This window comes from Benincasa hispida, chromosome 2, assembly GCF_009727055.1.
Source record: "Benincasa hispida cultivar B227 chromosome 2, ASM972705v1, whole genome shotgun sequence".
Taxonomy (NCBI): domain Eukaryota; kingdom Viridiplantae; phylum Streptophyta; class Magnoliopsida; order Cucurbitales; family Cucurbitaceae; genus Benincasa; species Benincasa hispida.
Genome location: NC_052350.1, coordinates 60,092,213 through 60,105,619, shown reverse-complemented (window position 1 = coordinate 60,105,619; position 13,407 = coordinate 60,092,213). Strand labels below are relative to the sequence as shown.

Genomic DNA, 13,407 nt, shown 5'->3' with positions numbered 1-13,407 from the left:
ATGGTTTTACAGTATGAGGATTATGAACGGTCACATTTTCTATTATGGTTATCTTTATCTTTACCATTATTGTTTGACCCTAATGGTAACAGGAATAATAAATGCGTCAGATTTACAATTTTAAGTAAATGTGATTAAAAGCAATCTAATAACATTTGTGATTGTGACCCATTACGATTGATATATCAATCAAATTTCATTACGATTACACCAATTTTGATTATGGATCGGTAAACATGGCTTTAGTGATATCTCAAAATCATTATGGGAGTTTAGCTATCCAGACCAAATTCTCCAAAAAAAAAAAAAAAATTACCCCTAATCATTTGGGCCTATTGATGCTGGGCTGACAGGCCACGAGGTTGGGCCCAATATATATTTTGTTTTTGTTTTAAATTAATTGAGCAGCCGTCTCTCTTGTTGCCATTTGTGCACGAGGTCCGTCGCATCGCAACGCAGCTTCTCAAGGTGCTCGTTGAAACAACCAATTTTCCATCTTGTTGACCTAATTTCTCTCAATTTCTGGTACTTTTCCACTTACAATTCCCTTTGATACTGCCATCAATTTTTCTTTCTATGTCGCCGACGCCATTTGTTTGGTCCTGTGTTCGTCTAGGGCTGTGGAATTTCATTGCTTTTTCTACTTCTTAATAAATTAGTTACTTTGATGAATTTCCATTGCATGCTTTTGAGGAAAATTGTTAACTTCTGATTCCTCCTTCATGGTAGTTTCGATTTTACTTCCGGCTCTCTGTGCGATCATTTATGATCATGGGTTTGTACATCTCGTTGTAGCCAATTAATCTTGAAGAGAATTTGTTGTGGAAGAATTGGACGGGGAACGTATATTTCCCTCCTCATCTTCCTTATTCTTAACTGTTGAAGCTCTTCCTTTTCTTGTTGTTGGCTGTTTTTTGTATGCCCGTTGTAGATTCGCTCAATTTTTCTATAAAAGTATGGTTTCGTTAAGGGGGAAATAGGGATATTAAGGATCCACGACCAGATTGCCCAAAGACCCCCAACACTACAACCCTTCTGCTTTCGGAGGTTATTTTCTTGACAAAACCTTCAAACCTTCAGGTTTATTGAATAAAGCTAGAATCGTGCTGAATGTTAACTAAAAGCAACCGCATAATGAAATAAACAAAAAATACAATCTTTTTAACCAACTTCAATATTGTGCTTGCTTGAGATTCTGTTATATGCATCTGTTTTACTAGCAACTTGCAAGTGCTACAATTTTGGTGTTCCTGGGATGTAACAACCATGGGTTGTCCGTTTGGCCATTTTGGTCAACTCATGATGAATATTTTAAAAACCATTGATAAAATTGATCGTTTTTTTATTTTTCATGTTTGCAGTTTTCACAAAGTGCTATTTAGAAATGACACAGAAGTGGATTTGACATATTCTTCTCACTCAGGGTGTGTTTGGAGTACATTTTCAAGAGTTTAATTTAAAAAATAAGTCATTTTGGAAAGAAATTAGAGTGTTTGACAACCACTCAAAATAGCTTTTCAAGTTTATTTTATTCAGTTTTTATCAAAAGTGTTTATATAAAAATTAGTTTTTTGAAAAACACTTTTTTCTCAAATCAATCCAAACGGACATTTAATTGTTTTCATTTTTACTTTAGAACTTTCTAACCTGTTATTCTTGTGCTTCAAATTTCAATTTGTAATTGTAATAACCGTATGATATAATTATAGGCAATACAAAATGGATTATCGGGGTTACAGTAGTAGACTGGAAACAAACAACTCAAATAAAGGCTATGCTCAGGAGCAGGTATGAATGAGTGATCATGTCAAACTGGAAACACTCAATATATGTCTATCTAAACTTCTGACTTATGAATTCTACTTCCCATTTTAAAATAATAGTAATAATAAAATAATAGGAAGTATGGTTTTGTGATATTTAATGTTTCACATATTTCTGTCTTTGGTGGGAATATTAGGGATCTCTTGCTGATGACTTTATAGATGATTTTCGCTTGCCCATCAACCATAAACCAACAGAAAATGTTGATCTTGATAATGTGGAACAAGCATCATTGGACACACAATTAACTTCATCAAATGTGGGATATAGGCTTCTCCAGAAGATGGGCTGGAAAGGGAAGGGACTAGGGAAGGATGAGCAAGGTATTGTGTTTTTCTGGATATGAAACCCTGCTCTGCTCATTCATTGTGCAATCTGACTTTTAGTGTATTATTTTCTATAGTTTTGCTCATGAACCTTAGATTCTCTAAGTATTTAGTGGTCTTCTCTTTGCTTTCCCTCAAAGACCTTGCATGCAAATGTCATCCGTTTGCTTTATATTTCACTCTGGATGCAAGTAGGACTCATTTGGTAGTGCTACCTGATATGGCAGAAATATATCCCTAATTTAGGTGCTTTTTAGAAGTAGAAATTTTGAACTTAAATAGGAATATAAAAAGAAAAAGTCCTCTTATGGTTTCAAAAATCTTCTCGGTTATTCTTCTTTCAAATATAGTTCTCTGAATGTACATCCAAAATTAATCCTTAATTGGTACTTGTTGGTCTAGCGTTTTGAAAATAATAGGAACTTTTGATGGTGTAGGAATTATTGAGCCAATAAAATCTGGAATGAGAGATCCCAAACTAGGAATTGGAAAACAAGAAGAAGATGATTTTTTCACTGCAGAAGAAAATATCCAGCGGAAAAAGCTTGATGTTGAGGTGGAAGAGACAGAAGAACATGCCAAAAAGCGGGAGGTATGTCATTTTTATCATACAGTTGGGAAAAATGAATAATTATTAGCTAAGGCTTTGAGGTTGATGCTTTCCTCTTTCTGAAACTCATATCAAATAGCAGAAGGCAGCATATAGCATATATGCCTGTCTTTTAGCGGGAATGGTATATCATAGGGGACCATCAACTTTGGAAGGTCTTCAGATTTTCCTGCAGTTTTTATTACCTGGTGGCTTCTACTGCCTGCTTCGTGCACATTATGAAAATCCAGGTTTTAGCAGAACGTGAGGAGAAGATTCAAACTGAGGTCAAAGAAATACGCAAGGTTTTCTATTGTGATCTTTGCAACAAACAGTACAAATTGGCAATGGAATTTGAAGCTCATCTCAGCTCATATGATCATAATCATAGAAAGGTAGGAAATAGTTCTCTTAAGTAGTCGCTGTAGCAAAATCATCGTTCTCCTTTCTTTCGTTGGATGTCCTTTGAAGTTCCATTGAATCTAAAGCATTGTTGGATGAGATTGCAGCGTTTTAAAGAAATGAGAGAAATGCATGGATCAAGCAGCCGAGATGACAGAAACAAACGGGAACAGCAACGTGAAGAGAGAGAGATGGCAAAATTTGCTCAAATGTATCTCTTTTTTCCCTCACTTTTCTTTTTTCAAAAAGATCTTTTTTTATTCCCATTTTCAGTTTCTCTTTATATTTTCATTTTGTGTGATTTTGTTATATGTTCTTTCATGTTAAAATAGTGCGGATGCCCGTAAGAAGCAGCTGCAGATGCTGGAACAACAAGAAACAGCAGCCGAGGCTCCTGTTTCTACTGAACTTAGAAATGCTACATCACTTGCTGATCAGGATCAGCGGAAAACATTAAAATTTGGTTTCTCTTCTAAAGGTGGCACCTCGAAGGTAAAGCTAAAGCCATAATGAAATTACAATGTGACAAACAATGATACCATTAGACCTAAACTAAGAAGATTCTGCTTGACACGATCTGGCATTCTTTGTTTATAACATCTTTTCGTAATCAATTCTGAATTTTCTTTTTTCTCTTCCTTTTCTTTTTATAATTACGATTGATTCTGAAATTAATTGGGGCTTGATTGCTCATTCTAAAGGTGCCACCCATCTACATGATGAGTAATGATAATGAAGTATCTGGTACATCTTTTGGAGTGTTTAGGATTCAATAAGTAACCAGTTAGCAGAATATCCAGTTCCCATCGGAGCAAAGCAGCTCAAATGTTCCATGTTTGGAACTAATCAAGCATTGCTCATGCTTTCTTCTTTCTTCTTGGGATAGAATTTGTCTTCTTCATGGTACTAGCAATAGGAATTGAAAACTCCTATCTAATTTATTCCGGACTTGTGTTATTGCAGAACATTTTTGGTGGAGCCACAAAGAAACCAAAAGTAGCACCCGTAGCTTCAGTTTTCAGGAATGATAGCGATGACGAATAGCAAAACAGTTCCCAAGTTGCATCTTGTATCAGCATTTTGAGGGTTGTATCTTCAAGGAACATCTTCTCGCCCTTAAGTTGAGTTCATGTAATCTCATGCCAATAGATAGTCTTGTTTAAACTTGTTACTCACTATTAGACTGTTAATTCATGTATCAGCTACAAGTTTGGTGTCAATCTTGTTTTCAAGCCAATTTAGTCTGATGAAGAGATATCCATACAAGTATCATACTCCAGACAATATCCTTAGACAAACTTGTAGTTCTGATGCGTTCTGTTATTATAACTAGATCTTGCAAATGAGACTGGATAATATTGTAATCTTAAACCATTGTCGAAGTTTGTTATGTCACAAGTCTTGAGAATATGTATTTATACTGGCATGGATTGATTACTATTCAATTATCTTATTCAAATTATTCATAAAATTAATGGCAGCCACTTTGTTTTTTACACAACTTTATATGTGTGTGTGTGTGTGAATATTCTTATTTAGATTAAACACAAATTATTTGTAAGTTTACAATGCCTGTTTAAGGGTTTGGATATTTACATGTTTTCTTCATGATAATTGATATTAGTTTAAACCACCCCAACTTACAAAATAATTTTCAGTGAGTTTAGAGTTTAAATGAAGGTTGAAATATCTTTTTGGTCTGAAGGTAATGTCTATATTTAAAAATTAATAATAATCCAGAAAAAAACTACCTTGAAGCCAAATTTTGATTGAAATTCATGAACCATGAATTGTTCAATGTTTAACATGTGCATTAATCAAATAGTAGCGAGAAATTAAATTAAGGTCAATATCGCAAAGAAAGAAATCAATACTAATGCTCTGTGTTTGTTTTGGAGAAAAAATTATGAGACCGTGTCTCACGTCCTATTGACTTGCAAGATGGCCAAGTTTATCTGGCTTAAGTACATCCCTAACATGTAGCGCCTCTTTGTGGTGTATAGGTCTGATTGGCATCCTTCAGAGCTCTGGGGTGGATGGTTGAAAAGCTTGTTCTGCGACCCAGCTTGAAGGAAAGCGAGTCAAGTCAATGGTGCCTCTCGCCTGAACGAGTGGAAGTTGAATGCTGATGTATCTTGGAACAAAGATAAGAGAAGTGACAGCGTGAGGTGGTCTTTCCAAGGATTGGTCTATCAAATTTTTAGAAGCTCAAACTATCATCGAGGGTTAATTTTCCTCTCTTCTTTTCCCCTCCCTTGTTCTGGTGGTTGAATCGGATGTTAGGGAGATGGTTAATATGGTCAATAACTGCTTAGGTTAAGAATGCAATTGATGAATTTTATGCGTTAGCAAGCCAGATGTTTCCTTTTCGTTTTACCTGCATGCTTGTAATAAGGTTGCTTACTGTGTAGCCCGCTTTGCTATTGGTTTTGATAATCATGTGGATTTTTTTTATTCTTCCAAAAATGATGGTCGTAGTTAGGCTACGAATTTGCCGAGTTGGGTATTGGATGAAAATAATGTTGACTTGGTGTTTCCCTTGCCTCCTTGATTGGCATTTATGAATTACCTTTTCAAAAAAAAAATCAATTTCTTTTCAACTCATCCAACTTTTTCTCCTTCTAACTTTTTAAAATTGAAATTAAACGGTCGAAAACATAAAGAAATCTTAAAAATTTCAAACCCTCTAGCCTTTATACATGTTTATTCATCTATTTTCTCGTCAACTTCATCACGCGGTTGATTCTGCTCTTTCTTTTGTGTTCTACATAATCTTATTTGTATTAGAGTTTTTCTTTATATTTCCTCCCATCAAAGAATCACCCTCTTCTTCCTCTTTCACTTGTGTTGTGCTAGATGATTAATCCAAATACTCCAATGCAATGGTTGATGAATCGTAAAAATTGCAAAGTTGAATTCTACATCATGTTAATTGACGAGGCTTAATCATCTGCTTTGCATCTTCTTGCTTTTAGGGCCCAATGAAAGATGAGTTTTTTTTTTTTCCTTCTTTCTTTTCTTTATGGTATGCTGCCCCGCGAGCAAGGACCAAGAGAACATAAATAAACCTAATATAATGAATATCCTTTGCATGTCATCTTCTCATCTTTCTATTTATAAATTGTAACTCATTTTGACGTTTTTAATTTCCCATAGAATCTCCCGGGCTTTTCTAGCCACTCTTGTTTTGTTTTCTTTATCTTCTTTGTCTAAAAATGGTTTTCTTTCTTACTCCCATAAAGCTTCCTTTCTGGAATCTTAGCTCTTTTCTTACTTATTTATTAAGACTACTATCACTTTAGAATTATAAACCAAGCCTATTGATAAAAATCATAACATATCAAGGTCGTATCCCTAGAACAAAAAGGTTCGTCATACAATTTCAACGATTATAAAAATAAAGGAGTATATTCCTCTCCTTTAGTGTCTTTCCACTTCTGTTGTATGAGAACAAATACTTACCCCAATTCTTTTGAATTCTGGCCTGATTTATCCCCACTAACCAATTAAGGTATTCTTCTATTATACATTCTCACATGTCAACTCTGTTTGTTCCATCTTAAACTTAACTCTTCCTCTAGAACCAAATGAACCAATGACAAGAACCAAATGAACCAAAGTCAAAAGTATAGGCACAAATAGTATTTAAATGTTTTTTTTTTCAACAATTGCACTACATAGCTAGGTTTGATCAAACTTGTTCTTGGTCGACATTCGTCTTGACATTGCCCGTATGTTCTTCTTGGTCAACATTCCTTGGCATGTTCAAGCTAGGTCTAAGGACGTTTTCTCTAGTAGAGTTAAGTGTTGTAGCTCAATTCTTTTTCTTTTTTTTTTCTTTGACAATATGTGTGGTAGGGGAATCAAATCTCTAACTTTGAAGTTGATAGTACAAGCACTATGTCACTTGAGTTATACTCATTTTGGCCACTTTATATTAAATTTCTTCCAACTTAAAAAGAGATATATTAAAAGCACACATATTTTATATTTTATGTATAAAATCTTAATACTTTCTAGATGTATAAAGTGTTAACAAACTTTTTCCTATTTTCTTTCATTATTTAAATATCTACTATTATTTACAAACTCTCAACTCTTCTTTTCAAAATTTTAAATAGTTGATATTTATAATCATGATCTATATCTGGGACCTTTAATATTAATATTGTTGTTTTCAAAACTTATTAGAGAAATATTTTTGTTTTGAAACTTATTAGAGAAATATTATTGTTTTGGGAGTTTGAGGCTAGAAATCGAGGGTTGAGGATTCGATTAATGTAGAGGTCAAACGTTGAGAACTCGAAAAACAAAGAAAAACTTGGAAACAATATGATATTAGGGTTGTCGAAGGTTGAAGTTTAACCCTCGACAAGGAAAAGAAAATCTCGCTAATTTTGTGATGAGGATCTCGCTCTAGAAGGAAATCTCGCTAATTTTGTGATGGTGTATATTAGGTTGTCAAAGGTTGAAGTTTTGACATACATAAGTCGAAACTTCAACCCTCGACAAGGAAGATAAGTGGGTGAAGGAAATCTTACTAATTTTGTGATGAAGATCTCACTCTAGAAGGAAATCTCGCTAATTTTGTGATGGGAATCTCGCTCTAGAAGGGAATCTCGTTAGAAATGTGGGCTGAATCTCGTGAGCATCGCTAGGAAGACAGTTTGTTAAAGCAATGCTTGAGGGTCTCGCTTGAGCGAGATCCTCATTTTTTTTATTGTATATCCAATTTTCTTTATTAAAATATTCTTTTAATTAAGTTGTGGAATTTACTAGCCTCAAAAGAATTTACTTAACAGTGTGGAATTTACTAGCCTCAAAAGAACATTATTAAAATATTCTTTTAATTAAGTTGTACATTATTTTTTTAATTAAGTTGTACATTATTCTTTTAATTAAGTTGTACATCATTCTTCTAATTGAGAAACAAATATTTTTTTAATTGAGAAATAAATATTTTTTTTCCAGATCATGGCTTTAAACCCAGGACCTGTTGATCTCGATGTTTTGTACGACCAGTACATTCATCGATCATCTATTGTATGACGAGATCATACTATTGGAGAAATATCTTGCAGGCGTTGAGAGGTAGTTCTCCAGCCCACTATCCCACTCCACCCTCGAATACTACTACTATTGCACACATCTGGATTCTGTGGGATTGCCAAATTAGGATTTATTCAGTTGGACTGGCATCTAATCATAGCCTTGGTCGAGAGATGGAGGCCCGAGACGCATACATTTCATATGTCTGTTGGAGAGTGCACTATCACTCTACAAGACATAGAAGTCTTGTTGGGGTTACCTGTTGACGGTGAGCCGGTCACCAGAGTGATGTACGATGTCTGGTCAGAAGTTTGTCAATTATACCTTGGTGTGACCCCACCTGCCGACAAGATTAAAGGATCGAGGTTAAGTTTAATATGGTTAGGAACACAATTTCGTGAGCTCACAGATGATGCAAACGAGGAAACTGTCATAAGATATGCGCGAGCATATATACTACAAATGATGGATGAAAGTTTGTTTTCAGATAAATCAAGTCATTTTGTTCACTTGATGTTCCTGCCACTGTTAACTAACCTCCATGATGCAGGGCGGTATTCTGGGAGTGGAGCATGCTTGGCATGGTTGTATAGACAACTATGCAAAGCAACAAGACCTGAGGTTCGAGATATAGCTGGGCCTCTCATACTTTTGCAACTATGGGCTTAGGAGCGATTTCCAACAATGGCTCCATAGCTACAACATGTTAATGACACTTAGTTAGTTGGACGAGCCTACGGTTCTCAATATGTTGTTTTAATTCAATTTAATTTTTATATCACTGATCTAGTTAATTTAAATTCTAAATTATCAATTTAAAAATTTAGGTGGAGAGACAAATTTTGTGTGACTAGGACAACCACACATGTAGTCAGCCAATATTCTCTAATATAATATTTTGTGTTTCAGGTTATTTGGGAGCCGTACAAAATTATTATGCATACTTTGCCTAATTTTTTGTACGAATATCAAAACATATGGCAGACGATGAGTCCTCTCATATGTTTTCTCATCAGTGAGTGGCATCTTCCTGACAAGGTGATGAGACAATTCGGTTTTCAGCAGGATGTCCCATCTCCTTGTAATACTGAACCCGTACTACATGATATTGACCTAAGGACTGGAGATTGGTCCGAAAAAGTTGCACATTCGGTAGTGCGATGGCACTATCGTGCAAGATTTATTGCAGTGGGGGTTTCTCTTGAACAGTTTGACACAGATGTCACTCCAGAATATATTCATTGGCATAATAATATCACAAGGTGCTACGTCACTCGTCCGGAGCAACTGTGGGTCATCTGGTAAATGAATTAATATTATCTAATTATTTTTAATTCAAATTTATTTTAAATATTGTCTAATGGTTTTATAATTCACAGAGATCGAACAACAGTACTCCGTGAGGTTGCGAATGATCTGAACCAGGTTCTTGCTATACGTAGTGACAACCAAAGCTATATGGAGGAAATTCATTATATGTATGATATACCTATTATTCCTCCACCAGCTCCTAGACATAGAGGACCTGTTCGAGAAGAGGATGAGTTTGATGAGGTTGCACATAATGTGGAAGAGTTGCCCCCTATGATGTAGACGCAAAGTCAAACTGATTATGTTAGTCTGATGATGATGATGCCAGCATTTGGTTCAGAACATTATGACTCAGAGGTTGGTCCTTCGTCTTCATACGTGCATGGACATGTCGGGGTTTGTTTTTATATTATGAAGCGTGCAGAGGTACCAGAGCAACATCAAGAAGAACCGACCCGAGCAATCTCAAGTTCGAAGTCAACAACGACAACCAGCTCGAAATCGACGACGTCCGCCTTGTGGGACACATTGATTTTTGTAATTTTTTATATAAATGAGATATTTAATTTACATTTTTTTATTTTATGAGATATTATTTTTTTAATTTATTTTTTTTAGAGTTTAAATAAAATATAAAATATTTTTAGAAATTATTTTTATAAAATAAAATTAAAAAAAAAGAAATGAAGAAAGAAAGAAGGTGGAATGTGTAATAATTAAAAAAAAAAAAAAAAATTGTACGGATGACCCAAAAATTGAATGTAACTCTTGCTCTCTATCAAAATCTCGCTATCTCGCTCTCGCTCTCAAAATTTCATTCTTTTTAGAGTTTAAATAAAATAATAAAAAAAATTTATAAATTATTTTTATAAAATAAAAAATTAAAAAAAGAAAAGAAAAAAGAAAGGAAGAAAGAAAGAAGAAAATTATTTTTATAAAATGAAAAATTAAAAAAAAAAAAAAAGAAAAAAGAAAAAAAAAAGAAAGGAAGAAAGAAAGAAGAAGGTGGAATGTGTAATAATTAAAAAAAAAAAAAATTGTACGGATGACCCAAAAATTGAAGTGTACTCTCCCTCTCTATCAAAATCTCGCTATCTCGCTCTCCCTCATAGTCTCGCTCTCTCTCATAGTCTCGCTCTCTCTCATAATCTCGCTCTCTCTCTTACTCTTCCTCTTTCTTACTCATTTTGGACAAGGTCGAATTTTGAACCCTCAAGTTATTAAAAAAATAATATTTTTACAAATAGTTGAAGATAATAATATTTTTCTAATAGTTTCTAAAAAGACAACATCTTTTTAATTTTCCCTATATATCTGTCTTGTCTTGGCCAACTTTTTATTTTGTTGACTTAAAAACAGATTGAAATTGTGGTGTGATAAGAAGACAATTTTAGCAAAATAATTTAAAATATAATATCAATTTCAATTTATAACTCCAGTCAAATAGGAGGAAAAAAAAACATGGCCATATTAATTTTATGAAATTCAAAATACAAAATAAATAATTAGTTTTTTTTTTCCAATTTTTATTAGAATATTCAAAATGGTTTCGTTGTCTTCTCCAATAGTGAGTGCAAATTTGCAAACCCTAATTTGAATTTCTCTGCAACTCCACACAACGAGTTTCCCCCTCCTTCAACTTTTGAAACCATAACTGAACAGAGTCAAAATCACCGCCAAACCCTATCAAAACCCTCTATTCCCTTCTAAGGTTGATTCCGCCATTCTTTTCATCTTCGATTCTTACCCTTATAGGGTTTTTCTTTATATTCCCTCTCCCAATGAATCACCCTCATCTTCCTCCTCCACCTTCCACCCCAAATCCCCCTACGAAAATGCTGAAGGAGTGTGGTAATTGCGGCTCTCAAGGTCGGTGGATTCTGCATCACGTTCGTATACGAGGCATTAATCGTCGGCTTTGCACTTCCTGCGTTCTTCGCCTTCATCCCAGTTCGTTTTGCCCTTCTTGTTTCCAGTTCTATGATCTTTCCGTGTCTCCTCATCCTGTCAATCGTTTCACTTGCTCGAAGTGTTCTTCTATTACACATTCTCACTGCGTTGTTAATCCGGCTTGTCCCGATCCTCAGCTTCTCTCGTCTACTACCTCCTCTTATCTCTGCCCTCCCTGCGCCAAACCCAATTTCTCTTTTTTCGATTTGGACTCTAAACCCCGGATTTCTCCTAAGTCTATTGACAGGAAGACCGCCGTCGTGTTGCTCTGTGCGGCTAAGATTGCCTCTGCTTCGATGGGGAAGGCTGTGATTGTGGCGCGAGCGGATGCGGAGAGGAAAGTGAGGGAGGCGGCTATGGCGAGGAAGAGAGCCAGAGAGGCTCTTGAGCATGTTGGTTTTCTTTTGGCTAGAGAAAGAGCTAGGCGTAAGGAGGAGGCGTCTATGGAGGTTTCAGGTTCTGGGAATTTGGTGATGAAGGAGAACGAGAGGAATAGGAACTTGGGTTCTATGGTGAAAGTGGAGAATCCTTTTGAGGTCCCTGCAGTTTCAACTTTGAACAACACTGGTAGTGCTTTAACTCAGAGGAGGGAGAGCTTAAATGGGTTTGTGAGACAGATGTCTATGGTGAAGAACGAGGTGGCTGCTTCCATGGAGGAAGCTGTAAGGCAGAAAAATGTTGAGGCTGACCGTTTACAGAGTAATAACAACATTGGTTTAAATGAGAAGGAGAAGTCTGGAAATGAGAATGAGAATGGCGAAGTTGAGCATGTGCAACATGATCGTATTGGAGGAATTGTTAATACCACAAAATAGCCTTTTTGATGATACAGAGCCAAGAATTGATCACATCATTGTTTCCTTGGTCTTTTGCAAAATGATATGGTTCTAAAGTATAAAAATTTATTAAGTTATTTTCGTATGGGTGTGACTTGGCTCTTTTTAGGAATTCATATAGTGAGGATATTACAATGCCTGTGAATTTTTTTCCAGATATTCCTTGTTGAGATTTGGGTGGTCTAGAGTTTATCAGAATTCTCTTTTCAAAGGCCCCTCCTTGCATGGTGTAAAAAATGTAGATTAATTGAAGTTCAACATTATTCTGTGTATCTGCGAGACTGTTACTTTGCACATTATTGCAGCATTCTACTGCATTCTTTTCTTTTAGTTTCCTGAAACCCCCTCTCAACTTTGATGAACTTATACTCTTGACATTCTTGAGATAGTGTTATAGTTTATTTTGCTTCTTTTGTCTCAAGATTGGTGACTGTCATAGAGAAAATGACTCAGAATTGTGATGGAATGAATTGGATGGGGGTTTCCATTGTCTCATTATTGTGATGTTTTAATGCTTTGGATTGTTTTTTTTTTCATTACTTCTAGCTGCCTTCAGTTTGTAGCATGTTTTTGTTTTCTTTGCATTAAGCTGAGATTACTTTTTTGTGATCAAAACCAAATATCAAATTCTTTTTTGATATTTGGCTGTATGTTGAAAATGTGAAAAAGTATTTTAGGTACCCAAAGAAGCATTTCTTTTGATATTGAGAAGGAAAGGAGAAAGAGGCACCATACAAGAACATGTTGTGATCAAGATTTACAAGAGCAGTGTTTTCTGTAAAAGATACACCATTCTTGAAGATCTTGTGAAATACCTTATGACATGCGAAGAATTTGTTTTTCTTTTAGATTCAAATAGTAATGTTGAGAAACTGTTAGTGTTGTCTTCTGCAATTGATTTAATTCCCTCTCATTTTGGCTAAGTTGTTTGACAGATGGTGGCAGCTGTATAGGCAGATATGGAAAAGGTTTGATAAATCTCAAGTGCTGCTGGTTAGGTGAAATGGGTAATCAAATGATTTCAAGTTAAATGAGTTGTCATGATTTGGAATCCAATTTCCAATTCTTGAAGTTGGTGGCAACGGCTAATTTTGTTGCTGTACTGATCTTTATTCCTTCG

At 35.1% G+C, this 13,407-nt stretch overlaps 2 protein-coding genes across 2 annotated transcripts; both read left to right on the top strand.

Moving 5' to 3' along the window:
* The first annotated feature begins 419 nt into the window (after positions 1–419).
* LOC120071313 (G patch domain-containing protein 8) lies at positions 420–5,577 on the top strand. The gene is made up of 9 exons (XM_039023508.1): positions 420–525; positions 1,362–1,424; positions 1,710–1,788; positions 1,961–2,147; positions 2,588–2,742; positions 2,991–3,134; positions 3,249–3,352; positions 3,474–3,633; positions 4,105–5,577. The coding sequence occupies exons 3-9, from the start codon at positions 1,720–1,722 to the stop codon at positions 4,183–4,185; spliced, it is 900 nt and encodes a 299-aa protein (XP_038879436.1). The 5' UTR covers positions 420–525; positions 1,362–1,424; positions 1,710–1,719; the 3' UTR covers positions 4,186–5,577.
* Positions 5,578–11,037: 5,460 nt separating this feature from the next.
* On the top strand, positions 11,038–12,782 carry LOC120070585. The gene has a single exon (XM_039022390.1). It carries the CDS (start codon positions 11,283–11,285, stop codon positions 12,264–12,266), a length of 984 nt encoding a protein of 327 aa, XP_038878318.1. The 5' UTR covers positions 11,038–11,282; the 3' UTR covers positions 12,267–12,782.
* The last annotated feature ends 625 nt before the right edge of the window (positions 12,783–13,407 follow it).

Excerpts from the sequence above, each read along its gene's own strand:
- LOC120071313 (XM_039023508.1), top strand. The coding sequence starts at position 1,720 with ATGGATTATCGGGGTTACAGTAGTAGACTGGAAACAAACAACTCAAAT. Across the intron at positions 1,789-1,960 it reads AAGGCTATGCTCAGGAGCAG|GGATCTCTTGCTGATGACTT; the intron begins GTATGAATGAGT and ends TGGGAATATTAG. Across the intron at positions 3,353-3,473 it reads ATGGCAAAATTTGCTCAAAT|TGCGGATGCCCGTAAGAAGC; the intron begins GTATCTCTTTTT and ends ATGTTAAAATAG.
- LOC120070585 (XM_039022390.1), top strand. The coding sequence starts at position 11,283 with ATGAATCACCCTCATCTTCCTCCTCCACCTTCCACCCCAAATCCCCCT.